Source organism: Mizuhopecten yessoensis, unplaced genomic scaffold, assembly GCF_002113885.1.
Source record: "Mizuhopecten yessoensis strain PY_sf001 unplaced genomic scaffold, ASM211388v2 scaffold3111, whole genome shotgun sequence".
In the NCBI taxonomy this organism is placed as follows: domain Eukaryota; kingdom Metazoa; phylum Mollusca; class Bivalvia; order Pectinida; family Pectinidae; genus Mizuhopecten; species Mizuhopecten yessoensis.
The window spans coordinates 60564-76453 of NW_018404881.1; the positions used below are offsets into that span (position 1 = coordinate 60564).

Here is a 15890-nt window from a genome sequence, read left to right on the forward strand (position 1 = left end):
CCAAAGTTCAATAGAATGGCAAATTATATCCAAAATATAAAACATTCGAGAAAGTTTTTTAAGAGTTCGCAATACAAAAATGGAAAACGAAGTCTCCACCATGTCATTCTGTTAAAGCTTTAAAATATTCTATAAAAGCTCGAGAAAATGTAAAAACGACACATATTCTCTCAAAGTTCGAGAAAAAAAGGAAACTTAATAACCACGAAAACCTTCTGCTGGACAGCAACAAGGAACAAATAATGAATGCATATAAACAATACTGTAAATCCGTTAATTGATACGAAAATTATATTTTTGTTTTACTATTATACCGTCAGATTTATAACAAATAAACAATAACAGGGTAGATCGTGACATGGCTGAATATATGTCTGCAAAATAGTTGACTTGGTGCGATATGAATAATGCTTCTTTTTATAACTCACAAAAATATTTAATCTACCGTAAACAATTCTAAGAATTTGCAATTTTATTGCTCAGAAACTACAATTTAAATACAAACGTTTCCCGAAGGACATATTCCGTCTTTGCGTATTGCAGAGTTATCTTTTCTTGAGAGCAAGTATTGATTGTTACGTCATTGGGTTGTGTGAGAAAATTACGTCGTTTTCTCAAAAATTGATGACGTTACTCTCACAAACAAATGACGTAACAATCAATATCTGCTCTCAAGAGAAGATAACTCTGCAATACGCAAAGATGGAATAGACAGACGGACAAGAAGATGGACATTGAATTAAAACTATCATTTACACTGAAGTATAGGTATCCATCGAGTAATGAAAAGCAATGATAGTTTGTAACGAAATCAAATATGGGACAGTTTCTTCCACTCAGATATGTTTGAGTGATTATCATTCGGAACACCTTTGGTGATCAATTAGGAATATCTGTACAATCACGTGAAAGTTTAAACAAGACACATACAGAAGAATAGAAACATGACAATAAAAAGGGTGTAGAAGGATTTCAAAAAGGCAGGAAATGACGCAACAATGTCTTTGTTCGGAAACGTCGCCTTCAGAGATGAGTTGTCGTTCTTGTTAAGCAGAAAAGCAGAAATGCGGTTCCTGATTCCTGAAGACAAAGAAGAGTCAACATTCATTTTGTCTGTCAAAGCCGAATTAACGTTGATGTTTTGGGAGCCGGACGAGTTGTGGTTCTTTGGCATGACTTTGGTATGCATGGAAGCGCTGTAACGATTCATGGCGTTGATGATAGACGATTTGGCGCCGTTCCATTTCCCTGGTCCCTCCAAACGGTACTGAGCAGGTAAACAGGGCCCGAACACACAGTTCAGGGCAAGGTACGGGTCCTCAAAGAACGTCCGCCATAAGTTGGGTTTTGCTCCAAATTGTTCAGCAACATCATCCATGTAGTCGATCCAAAAAGTCTGGAAAAATTAATAGAAAATATAAGAAATTTCTGTATTTTAAAGAACATGAACAAATCAACATTACATTCATGTATATTGAGGCACTTTTATTGGTTTCCATTGAATATCGACTACTACATGAATGTGTAACCTGCACGACTGAAAACAGGAAGAAAAATATTGAACACATGGGTTTATCTATATATGCTATTGAAAACTATCGAACGTTCAGCTGATTCTCTTTCACGAATATGCACGAATTGCGTAAAAACCCACGTTTGTCGGGACTACTGCACATACTTTGACGTCACAATCACATGTCGTCTTTGTCACTGCGACTCTGTGCACATTGTATCTGATCGTTTTACCATCCATAACTGACTCATGTTACACATCTCAAGGTATCCGTGACGTACCTGGATAGTGTGACGTTTGGCGGTATAGTAACCATTGGCAACCGTCTCTCTTTTCAGTTCAATGTCTGCCATCATTTCCGACTCCGATGGAAGTTTACACAATCCTAAATATAAAATAAATACACTTAGGGTTTTTTAATATTCCTTTCATATTTTCTATAAATAATTTCTTTTCGAATTGAAAAAAATAAAATGACATGTTTTGTTAATTGTACCAATGCCATGAACTATTGATCATAATATAGAGGGGTTTGAGATAAGATATCATTTCCTGTTATCCTTTTAATATATATAAATATATGTAATATCACTAATGTCAATATACATAGACAATGTGACTGTTTCTAACATTTTGTTCGTTCTTTTCCCCTAAAACAATCAATAGAAATTCACCCTTGATGACTCTAGTGTACCATCGGCACTGTATTTCCGATATCGGCATCACAGCTCCGATGGCCTGGACCAGTCCAATAATGCCTAGAGTAGGGTGTTTCAAATGGGGTGGGTACATGAACTTGTAGAGACAGGTTTCGTTATCTTTCACCCTCGTAATAGATTCGTCCACCATTGGAATCGTGTAATTGTAACCAGTGGCAAAAATTACAGTATCGATCTCCTCTAAACTCCCGTCTTCAAACGAGACTTTTTCGTGTGAGAAATGTCGGACATTTGGTTTGATCTTGATACTTCCGGTTAACAGACGAAGCGGAAGTTCATCATTTATGGTGGGATGTGACTGCAGGGCCCTGCAGCGAGAAAAGGCATCCATTCTTATACAATAAAAACGTCGATTCACAATTTGTGTGAACTGGTTGCCTTTGTAGGATATCTATATAAGTATACAGTTCAAACAACAGGTCCATCTGTTTCTTTACACCAGGGCCCGTATTCATGAAACCGTTCTCATGTTCAAGCATGGATTCTGTGCTCAAGCAAGCCAGCTTTCTTGTAACCCACTTAAATCATGTCAACGATCAAAAAGTCAAATTCAAATATTGAAAACAGTAGTCGGCTTCAAGTTTCTTCAATTTTTGTCCAAAACTTCAACAAAACAAAGATTTTTTAAATAATTTATAACTGACACAAGAAATTAGACTTGAGCACAAAATCCATGCTTGAGCATGAGAACGGTTTCAAGAATACGGCCCCAGACTTTGACATTTGGACAGATAGAGATGTCTGGTGTCAGGGCCAGTGGAAACCTGGGCTACTGTACCTGTTGATTAGCCCGAGTTTCCTCTGGCCCTGACACCAGACTTTGACATTTGGACAGATAGATGTCTGGTATCAGGGCCAGAGGAAACTCGGGCTACTGTACCTATTGATATACTACAAGTTCGAGTTGAATTGATTTTGTAGTTGACTTATAAAAGAAAACATCACGGACTTACCTTTAAACTAGAAATTCATATAAACATGTTCGAATTATACATATAAAATAAATTCTCCAGATGCTTTCATCTCTAGACAACAAAATACTATCATTAAACGAAATTCGCTCACAACTGTGACGTAAGTACCACCGACACTAATATAACCCCCTCGTGCAGTCAGTGTTACCTGTTAGCTGGCCTGATCCCAAATTTGTTGTGGTCAAAGTTGAAATTTGACATTTTCTCAACTCCCCACTGGAGGACGCTCTTTGGTAACATGAATGCAAATCTACTGTTGGCCATGGCATCCGCCGGAAGTCCCCAGAACCCCTTCCGGTTAATGATCCACGCACCTCTGCGCGTGCTTAGATACACCTGCAAAATTGAAAAGAATAAACTAAAAAATAATTTATTACTCCCCTAGTATATGCAGCTTTAAACCAAAGGAACTATTGATCAATTCCGTAATACAAATTCAGACATTTCCTCTTAATACAATTTGATGTGTTTTAGAGGGTATCCTAAATATCAAGTCGGTGTGTTAGAGGTTATCCGAAATGCTAAGTCGGTGTCATCGATACATATAGATATAGATATATTATAATACATATAAAGTAATAGGATAACAACAAACACAGTCCTATGAACAGGTCTATCAATTACCGTATATTAGTGTGTAAAACAAGTGGGGGAAATGCACGGCAAGACAGGAATCCGAAACAGATCATTTACATAGGACAAAACATATTGCGGTAACTGTAAAAGTGAACATTTTCCGTATTGAGTAAATATGGCGTTTTCCGTATTGAATAAACTATTTCAAAAATATCGACACGCGAATAGTTATTTAAAGATGATCTAGAATAAAGATATAAAGAATATAACCATTGTCAATGTGAAAACTCCACATCGCGATCAGCTTTAAGGGTCACGACGCGAACATTTCCGCACGCTAAAATTTCACGTTCTCAGTACAGTATTTTGAATTAATTTATATAGTGAAAACCCCACTTATACTTATAAGAATACTTAAAAATGAGACGAGAAAGCACGAATGAATGAAATCAAAATAGTTTTTGAAGCCATAGCTTGTTGTATTTTCTCTTGTTCAAATAATGAAAATGATAAGAGCATTGACCCTAAATGTATTTAGGAGGGCGGGTATGGTTTACATTACTGTAAGAGTGTGTAAACGCCTAACATGTCTATTAAAAAGTTTTTTAAAAACAGTGAAAAGATTCCAAAATAAAAAGTACTAAGGACATTCCATACGAGTTGTATGTTGGATATATATCCTTATAATCGAATTACTTAACATAAAAGACATAACTCTAAATGATATGTTTAAATCAATATACCGTTAACAATATGTACTTTATGCCGTTTAAAGATAATAATATTCGGTACACCAAAATGTAAGCTTTGCAGGACATCTTATTTTCTGAGCCGAAACAGTACAGATCCCTCAAAGCCTAGCAAAAACTTCATTTTTCATATAACTCTGCAGACGTGATAAACAGGACGATGTCGAATAAATGGAGTTACTTCAAATCTAGAAATACCGGGTCCAAAACGTAGGAGGACTGATCCTTGTCTCCGTTATGATCAAATTCTTTTGATCATTCACAAAATGATATGGCAATACTTTTGTGTTACACAATAATTGTTATTTGCATAAAAAGCTTCAGAATTCTTTGTAGAGATATCATATAAGTTTCATTAAGATTCTTACCTAGAGATCCCAACGATTTACAGTTTAATTTGAAATACTTATTATTGGCATAAACTTGTAAGTCATTTACAGAAAAAGCTCCGGAATTCTTAGTGGAAATATATGATTATTTTCATTAATGATTCAAAGCGAGCCTAATTTGTTAAGGCCGAAGTAAGTAAAACTTCACGTACCTGTGAGGCAGCATGGCTTATGTCGACAGCAATATCCGCCCCGGAGTTCCCTATCCCTGAAATAGAGTATTAGATAAAAGATATGAGAAAAACAGCCAATCTACTCATTACAGTCGGTCTACTGATGTCGTCTCCTGAAATAAATACACCTATATTTCGAGGAATATTCTATTTTTCATGAGGAAGCATGAACAAATTCATTAAGGAGTATCTACCAATTTCAATGTGCATCGCACAGTAAAGAGATGCATAGACCTAAAGAAAAGAAATCGGAATTTGTTTTATTGTTTCATGTTGGAGCGTTTAAACTTTAACCGTGCAAAACAGTATTTACTACATTTAATTCCTCGCGCAGACCCAAGTCAAACCAACGCGTAAATCTAGACTATTCACTTCGCCTGTAACCTGGGAAACCAAAGCAGAACGCAGCAATGCTAGGAGCGGTAGTATACGTTTATTGTTCCTATGTTGTTTCATTTTCAGCCTTAACGTTATCGAGGACTTTTATGATAATCCTGTTAATTCCGAAACACATAAAGTATGAACAGATTATACTTTATTGCATGGAAATTGTTGTGAAGCTGGCAGACCTCCTCAAAAATGGTTTTACCTACATCATTCCTTGCGTAAGTGATCACATGAATTAATATTTATTACAAAATAGAGCTATAACGAATTTGTTTCACATCTGAAGATTCTTGTTGCTCTATTAAGGAGTCATTTAAACTAAAAATAGTTCGCAATTCCGTTTAAATACGTAAATATTGGCAGGCAAGCTCGACGTTGAGGTGTTTAAAGTGTAATTCTCTTTAGGTTCGATTTCAATTGTTGGTAGTCAGACAGTGCTTTTAAACACACAACCTTTACATAAAAAATAGAAGTTAAAAGCAATGCCACCGTGCGCTATCTAATCCTGTGGCTGTTGTCATAGCATTCGGTATTACAAATTCACAAAAGAGAAGATATCTGTGTCGGGAAACAATGCCTACATTTATTAAAATACAAGAACTAAAACCAAGATTAGGAATCATTGCAACATCATTATTGAAATAAGGGGTCAGGGTCCTTCTTTTTAAATAAAACACCATCATTCAATAACGTTACACTGTCTGTACAGTAATGTAAGATATTTTTTGTTCAAAAGCCTCCTTTAAAATACAACAAGAATGCATATCTGTGAACCCTTGAACGACATACTTTGATCCCGAGTGAAAACATTTTGCAGAAAATTGTACAACTTCGGAACATTAAACACACGCGCACTCAGGTAAGATAGCACTGTCCGGCTTCGGAGGCACTCCCCCACGTAAACACAGTCACGACCTCACATGGGTATACGGGGTAGCATCGATCATACGTCGAGGGTAAATTTTGAATTAACGTGTAGTTGGTTTTATTTCTTTACTTATACAAATAGTACAACTGTTATTTTAAATCACACATAGACCATTATATGAATAACAGTGGTTACACTCACTTACGGCTTACGTTCTCTACAAGTAAGCGAACGAATGATATTTCGAGGATGCACAAAGACATGATCAGTTGCTAAAAATGGTCCTTTGAAACTGAAATGATTAGTTGAATAATTTATCAAAATGAATTGCAAGCTACACATATCCTCAAAATATTCCTAGCGTGAGTACATGTAAGAGCGCATCTCAAAACTGACGTGACACGGACGTCACTGGTAATAACACCTACCCCTCAATGATTCTACTGAAAAAACGGAAAACGAGATTCGTCTGGGTGTTATTTATGTCGTACGATTATTTCCAACACCTGGCACATACTCACAACTAGATCTACATCAGTACGGCCGAAATAGTCCGAGAATCATGCTGCATTATTTACATTACAAATGAACGTGAACTTCACTGACATATTGTATATTGTGTACTATGATAATGTCTTGTAAAGTAAACACAAACCCCGATGCAAATACAATGAAGGTACGCGCTTGATATGTCTATACAATAGTATGTGACCGTGTTGTCAGGTCAGCTATTTGTATTACCTCCGTGTGAAATGGTCGTACGTATACTTCCAATGACAGAATCTGGTTTCTCGTTAATTCACCGAATGATTTGTTGATTTTCTTTCATCATTTCACATATTAAAAAATGGTGGATGATACATGGTTAGAGAAAGGGAGGGATTTAAATGACATATCCACATTAACAAAAAGGACAAGTTTAAACTGACAGAAAATAAATTTTATATCATTTCTGACACGACATTTATTGACGGAAAGAAATCCTGTGTTTGCATTTGCTAGAATACGTATATATATTGTTATACATTATATAGATAACACTTAGCCATAGATTATGTGTATGTATTGAATACATTATAAAGATAATACCAAGCCGAAAAGTATATGCATGTATTATGAATACATTAAAAAGAGTATGCGTAGCCGTATTGTGTGTGTATGCATTGCTATACATTATAAAAATAATACCTAGCTGTACAGTATGTGTAAGTATTGTAATACGTTATATAGATAATATCTTGCCGTATAGTATATGTATGTATTGTAATACACTATAAAGCTAATACCTAGCGGTATATGTGTAAGTATTGTAATACGTTATATAGATAATATCTAGCCGTATAGTATATGTATGTATTATTATACATTATAAAGATTATATTGGCCGATTAGTATATGTATGTATTGTGATACATAATTAAGATAATACCTAGCCGTAGAGTACATTTTGTGTGTGTGGATAGCTTGTTTTTTTGTTAATGAAATATGTGAAACATTTTGATCTTATTCTAATTAATAAGTGAATATAACAAAACTTACCGACCACAAGCACCTTTTGATCTGCAAGCTCCTTGTTGGAGCGGTAACTGTGTGTATGCATGATCTTTCCTTGGAACCCGTCTTGACCCTCAAACTCCGGGGTAACAGGGAAAGTGTGATGTCCGGAACAAATGAGGACTCCGTCAAACCTCCGAGTGACCCTCCCAGGGTCTGATCCGGAACATGAACAATACGTCACGTCCCAACAACCGGAATGGTCGTAATCCGGAGACGGGACAATCCGAGTGACGTCTGTTCGGAACTTTATATATTTCCGCAAATCGAAATTGTCCGCGTAAAGTTGAAAATATTGATTGACCTGTCTATGAGGTAGAAACACTGGGAAGTCGTCTGGTGGGGGAAAGTCACTAAACGCCATCATTTCTTTACTAGTATTCATCACACAAGAGCGATACACACTGCCGGTCCCTACTTTTGAATTTTCTTTGTAATTCCATAATCCACCGATGTCATTTTCTCTTTCAAAACAGACAGGGGTCAGTCCTTCGTCTAAACAACACTTTATAGCGGTCAGGCCGCTACACCCGCCTCCGATGATGGCGATTGTTTTCATTTTGATCGGCTGGTTGACGGTGGAGCGTGCGACCAACTGACAGTCCGGCCCGACTCGCCAGGCCACTTATATATTCAGCCACAACATCTGTATTACAGTAGCAGATAATTCAGCTGTTAAAATCGCGCATGCGTATAGGCATGCGAGCTACCGTTTGTTCGGTCTCATAGTTTTTACAATGTACCTGGAGCTGTAAGTAACAAAGAACCGCGCGCTATTGAAAATGTTCTAAAATGCTTTCATAGTTGTAGAGGCGGTTTAATGTTCCATACAACCGTAAAATGTTAACAGTTGATCTTCCAGTTTGTTTCAGTTATCGGGAGCTGTTAATTGAATAATTCGATATCAAAAGCAGGTACCTCCCAATAACCTAAACAAAGTAGAAATTTGATAAATATATGAAATGGTTCCCTTCATCAAGATCCGTTTCGTTTTTGTTCACTTCAAATATTCAAGAGCAATGTATGAGAACCATTATTTTGCCGACTGACACAACCGATTTCAATCTTGCACATATTGTTAAATATTTTGTATAGTCTTAAATCTTACTTGTTGTTTTAACGAAGATATTGCGGGGGAAAACAGAAAGTATTTACATTTAAATGATAGTCCGCGGAAGGATTATTGTGACTGCTCCGTATGTATCAATGCGCACAGAAGAACAACAATCATTTTTGAGGGATGGTGTTAATTGTTCTGATAAAGGAAAAACAATCAATTGTAACTATAAAATAACAGTGCGACGATTTTAATAACGCATGACGTAGTATAACCGAATATTTGTGCAACTATATAGAGAGAAAAAATCTGCACCAGATAAAACAGTTATGATAGTTCCCGCAGAAAAGACTCAGGCTCAATGGGCCCCTCAACCAGATCTGAAACAAAATGGTTTCCAATCTGAAACAAAATGGCAAACACAGACCTGATCGAAGGCTGGCCACTTGAAAAATCGGCACGTGCTTATATCATAGGGTCCAGTTGAGCCTGGCCGAAATACTTAAGTACTGAGTGTCGGTAGTTGTTTTACTTTTACAACAACAAAAAACAAGGTCAAATTACATATATATTTTATGCACATTACATGTAATGAATTTAGTACACGCTGAAAGAAACACATACTATTCTTGGTTTCTTGTGATTTATTTGTCATAAAGCTCCGAAACTGTGCATTCTGAGCTCTGTTTATTGGCTTAGCCCACTTGGGTCCAAAACAACCTTAGGTATTAGGCCTTTTTGTTTGTTTGTAGTTTAACGTCCTCTTAACATGGAAAAGGCCCTCAAATGCATTCTTACAAATCATGTCGTTTGGGATAGAATTCAATTAACCTAAATGTAATGTACGTTCCTCGTCGTTTATTAAACTTTTACCCCTTTTCTCCAGTTCGACATTGCCTGACTGTTTCGCGTCGATTCACCGCTTTCGCTGTTTGCATCTGACAGTTAAATTGTCACGGCAAATTCTGTTTGATGTCAACTATCAACTGGTTATGTCAACAGAGATATAAAACCCGGCTTATTGTAATTTATAGTAATCATACATCAAAATTAAAAATTAGGAATAATAAACGCACAAGTATGAAGACAACATTACACTAACACCTGCAGGTTGCCATGCTTTTGAGAAGACCAGTATTGTTAACAGCTAAAAATATTTCTCCTTTTGGAACCCTGTCTATTAAACATTAAGGTGTACGGAGGTCTACGATATGCTTACAGCGGTACGTCATTCCCTAAAGCATACAAGAACTATTCGATGAAGTCAGTTCCGTGACCCTGTGTAACTTACATGTACGCGTGTGAATTCATTTCCGGATTCATATTGATACAAACCAATGAACGGAACCAAAAACGGTTTGATACGCGTTCGAAGCCGATTGATGCTAACATGTGCTGAACGTATGCTTCATTTGTAACCCGACAAGTTGTAGTGCTCTACCGCGTTAAAACGTCTGGTCTGTCTCTGTTGTGCTAAGCGCCTCGGGGACGCCAACTTATGTGTATCAGTCTTTGCGGTAACACTTATGTCAGAGGCCGCTGTTGACAAACGCCAACAGGAGTTGGATGCCCCCAGGCACCGGACAATGGTCAGTCTGGCTGAAGAAGAGTTAGTGAAGTGGTCAGCCTCTAACGATTATTTACGTACCGTGTGTTTAGGTGGCTGGCCAATTACTTTAGGAATACTTCATAAATGTCAACGTTATATTTTCAGGTGACGTTTCACGTTATTTAACGCAAGCGTGTTTCTGATGTATTTTTATGAACGAGATTGTTGAACAAGGTTGAGATATCAAAGAAACTTCACACTACATGATCGCTCTGTTTGTGAAACCAAAGAAACACTAGGAATTTCGGAAATGCTGAGCCAAAAGCTTGAAACATGTATTTTACTCACAGTACCTGCAAAACATTTTTGCTATTTGAAGTATGAATATTTATCTCGTCATGGAATACGTTAATGACACTCAATCGCATTATACTGTTTGATAATTATACTATACTGTTTGATAAAAATATCTAAACAACTATCAAAAGTAGATGAAAGAATAATTATAATCAGTAAAACGACATTGAAACACATCTCCAAACTTACAACTATGTACACTCCGACATGTGTATCATTCACCTATATTCGTACGCATGTCACATCACTAATCACGTTTAGGTACGTAATTGTTCAGATGTACTGTCTTCTTTGGTGCTAAATATAGCAACAATAACTGTGTCACGCTGGAGTGGGTGATGGATTGCGATTCTCGAACCTTTTGGATGTAGAGCAAAAAGTTCGTTGTGACCATCACTGCCCACACTGAAAGCACATTGACCCAGATAAAGAGCAATTAACGATGACCTCCTGTTACTCACGTCATATATCGTTACGTGCGAGTTTACAAGTTGTCACTTAGGAATGCAGAGTTTCGTAATCAGGAACGATAACCCATGCGGAACTGAAATATACTCAATAACTAATTTCTGGATTTTAACTTACGGAAACTGTTGAGAGACAATATTTCCATTACAAAAGCAATCATTTAGTTATAAAACTTTATCAATTAGCGATAAAAAGTCAATCATTGGAAACATTTCGTTCACTCCATACACAATTATGTATATTTCATTCATTCACCATTTAGATACAACAACATCTGTGTTTTACTCTAACTTTTGAGAAACGTTTATAAAGAGAGAACTTGTACTTGTTATTTAGAATCATAACAAAGTCACACTGCGAGTTTTAAAGTTAACACCGTGTGTTCCCGATTTTTTTTGAAAATAATATCTTCTTCTGATAGTATTCTTATTTGAATAATAGAGGTAAACTGAACGAGAAACGTTACAAAAGGTCTGACAAAGTGTCCAAAGAATCGGAAAAAATGTGTGGAAGTCATGAGCTTCGTGAAAGTTGCAAGCATCCATCGATTTAGAGTTTTTATATAGAGGTTCATGCGTAACGAAATGTAAGTCCTGTAATTTGTCGGCAGTCTGTTAATTCACAGCATTATCCCACTGACATAGTAAGTTAAGAGAACTGTCAGGAGATTTTCTAATCATTCACAAATCGCTGCCTCAGCATTCAACATTCCGTAACGTGTGACAAAGAGTGCCGAGAAAGGGCGATAAATGTGTACATGGCAGACATTTGTACATTATTACGATATGGTGTTACGATATTTAGGAATGTGCAACACCGACAGCTGGTCATTCTCTTGTCCCCGAGGCGCGCATCAAATAATACGGCACACAACTATGGTTTCAATACTCACGTGCACTTTATTTTCTCGTCTATATGCGTTAATTGTCTATTGCGTACTAATATCTTCTGTGAATGTACATATTTAAGGTAATTTAAATGCATAAATCGTGTTTGCCACACTTCGTTCATTAATTTGCTAGTCTGTTAAATTCGATAATGTTTGAAATATGCGTGCGTTAGGATAAGATATATAACAAAAAACATACTCGAGGAGGGTAACGAGAATACATTTCTCCCGACTAAGTACAAAAGGTCGTTTCAGAGTATTAAAGTGTGCGCAAATTTAAGTAACCTGTAGTATTCTTTTAAACGATTAATATTGTAGTGGCGTTATGAAAATGAAGTTTAGCTCTCTTTTTGATTGGAACGTAAAATATTGTACAAATAATACTAATATCTTTTAATGATTCTGACTAGAACTTAAATCGTAAATAACAATTCAGTTAAACAAACTTAGGAGATGAGTCATGGAAAGATAAAAAGTCCCAGACCCACTCATCATCCCGGTATAAAGCAAGTATTTCAAACTCCACTAACTATAGGCCTTTTTAAGTACTCATCAATGAAAGTTTATACTTGACATTCAACTTCTGTCATACATACTTAGTCGAACATTTCTCACCTGTCACGCTTTTTATTCTTAAGGTCAATTCCAAGGTGTAGCATATAGTTACTGTAAATACAAATAACCCGCATGACTACCGTTCAGCTTTTAACTTGTCGAGATGGAGTTTTAATGCATATCGGAACGTTACAGAATTGCATCCTACATCCTTTTTCGTTTAGGCATGCTATTTTATTGAAAATAGTTCAATATGCAATGTTAGATTTCTAACACTGCATAACCCCCTACTCCACGGCGGTCTTATATATGTCAAATGGGTTGTTTTACGTTTTCTATGTGAAAGCTACAGTTTCGGAGAGTAACCTTGTGTTTTGATATGTTTTATCAGTCTTGTCTCCATGGTTTGTACGTCGTTCCTCAAAAGATTCTCCGACGTGTTTGTGTCGATGTTAGTTCAATAGGAACGTTGTTGTTGAAGTTTGATAAAGATCAAGATTTCAATTCACTAAGGGTTAAAGTTACTACCCCGTCTTTGGACCATTTCAATTTTGTAAGAAGAGTTAATATATGAATTTATTATATGCTCAATATTGTGTAGTCATTTTGAGGCGTGTGATTATGATGTGTCGTCCACAAATAGACGCGATAAAGAACGATGTTTTGCATAAATGTCATTGATATATTACACAAAAGAAAATAGTAAGACTTAAGACAGATTCCTGAGGCACCCAAGCGCTTGCATTGTATTCGTCTATAAAAACAAAAAGAATGATTCCTCTGTGTTGAAGCTATATGTGAAAATAATGAAGAACTCAAGCTAACTTTCAGCTGTTTCAATTTATAAAACAGACAAACATATCACTGTCTATAAAAAGCTTTTAAAAAGTCAAACAATAAATATTTGTCTATATTTTTCTTGGTAAGATTCGAGGACCATTCACTACACAGCTCCCGTGCGAACAGGCAATAAACTAGCTAAGCGCCTTTGCTATAGAACAATGTACGTGCAAAATTTCGACAGCATCTGACAAGAGTTGAACAAGTTATTCATTATTGAATGGTATGCACTCGTGACTAGTGGCTACTTTCCCATACTAAAATGAATGTTGAGACTAAATCTGAAACACGCTCCTATATGAAGGAACGGTGTGCGTTACAGATAACAGGCACCTCTGACGTCACACTGAGAACTGATTTAGGTGGACGAACAATTTAAGAAGGGTAATGTTGACATCAAAGAAGACACACGGCCAGGCAGGGTAGTCGTTGCAGCATGAAATAGAGAGCTAACATTAAGGATGCTGGTCGTTATATTGTTTCCGAGATAGCTCATATGGTTGGCATTTCAGAAGGCATTCTGACATTCTGACCAAGCGCTTGAGATTAAAGATGATTTATGCCCGATGGACTCCCCCTTTGCTGTCATCTGAACAGAAGGTCAAACGTTTGAATTGTGCTAAGATATATTGAGAAGTACGATAATTGCAACGCCGGAAAGCTATCTGAGTTACTTACAGGGGATGAGACCTGGGTATATTACTAAGAAACCCCAGAGACGCATTGATAACAAGCAATGGTTGTCGAGAAGTTACAAAAGGCCAGTGATTGCAAGATATATAAAAGCACCAAGAAATTTTTGTATGCCAATTTGTTTTTCAATTATAGTGGACCTTCGGTTCAGATACCGTGTAAGAAAGGGAAAAGTATCGCTGCCACGTTTTGCAGAGACTAAGTACTGAAATCTGTCAAAAGATTCTACAGAAGAAAGCGTCCAAATAAAGGACTGAATCGTATCAAGCTTATTCATAACAATTCTTCATCAACCAAAGAAATAAAGTACAGAATATTTTTGAAGCAAGAGAAGATATCACAGAGTGACCACCCACCCTATTCATCAGATCTTGGTCCCCGTGACTTATTCCTGTTTCCTTTGCTAAAGACAATGTTCACTGGAAAACGATATGCATCTAGGATTTTCTGGGTGGAGCTACATTCCAGTGTCTTACCAGTATACAAAGGGAAGACTACCGCGCAGCGTTTACGTCATGGATAGCGCGATTGCGAAAGTGTGATTCATCACACTGGTGAGCTTGGTTTGGTTTAATTTTGTTTATCGTCATATTAACAGCTAAAGTCAGTTAAGGACGTGCCTCCATGTGTGAGGTGTATGCGTGCTTGCGTGTGTGTATGATGGAGACAGGGTATGTTGGTGTTCTTGCCTCCTTGTGATAGCGCGGATCTGATACCGAATTTATAGTGCTATCTCACTGAAATGCCATGCCGAAGGAACCCAGTACAGCATTCCGCCCAGTCACATTATACTGACAACGGGTGAACCAGTTGTTGCCATTCCCCTAAATGCTGAACTTTAAGCAGGGAATTACAACTACCATTTTAAGGACGTTGGTATGTCCTGGCCCGAGGACAGAACCCGTTGCCTTCGTCACCTGGGCGAACCCTCAATATTATGGCCAAAAGTGAGGTGTTGCCAAGCAAGGCGCTAGGAAATAAAAGGTAGTTAAAAGTAGTAAGAAAGGTAAAGATTCCAAATGTTGCAATGGGTGCAGCAGATTTATTTTGGTCGCTTTTGACACCAAAGCAAATCTCCAATTCTGCGGGGGGTTATACATATGTCGCCTCCTATGATACATGCAGTGCGTAACAGCAGGTGTATTCTTTTCCCGATCCCCAACCTGCAGGGGTATTTTGAATATATTCCAGTTGAACTTCTCTAAAGCTTAATTATACGTACTTTCAACTCGTTCAGCGTTTGGGGTATTCAAGATCAATGCTCTTTTAGACGGAGGATCTTTCGTATCCAGGGAGATTGTGTTTTAACAGCATTGCCAAGAAGATAAGTGTGAGGCAGACGCGGAATGGGCTGATGTTGCTATTTTCTATTTGTGCACACCACATTTCTTCATTACCGACCAAAAGACATTGCAGATCTGGATATAGGCCTAAACGAGAAATCTGTAATGAACAGGTGCCACTGTTGACGTGATATAGCTCATTCCTAGCAGAGTGAATAATTGCGTTTATAATTTATCGTGCGAGGTGAATATTATTTTTTTTCACGTGGACAATGCATGGAAACAACATGTAAATAA

The 15890-nt window shown here is 37.1% G+C and overlaps 1 protein-coding gene across 1 annotated transcript; it reads right to left on the reverse strand.

The window, feature by feature from the left end:
- Positions 1-708: 708 nt before the first annotated feature.
- On the reverse strand, positions 709-8507 carry LOC110447013 (dimethylaniline monooxygenase [N-oxide-forming] 5-like). The gene is made up of 6 exons (XM_021492395.1): positions 7888-8507; positions 5073-5128; positions 3355-3542; positions 2188-2540; positions 1795-1898; positions 709-1396 (listed from the first exon to the last, which is right to left on the reverse strand). Exons 1-6 carry the CDS (start codon positions 8459-8461, stop codon positions 914-916), a joined length of 1758 nt encoding a protein of 585 aa, XP_021348070.1. The 5' UTR covers positions 8462-8507; the 3' UTR covers positions 709-913.
- Between the last annotated feature and the right edge of the window lie 7383 nt (positions 8508-15890).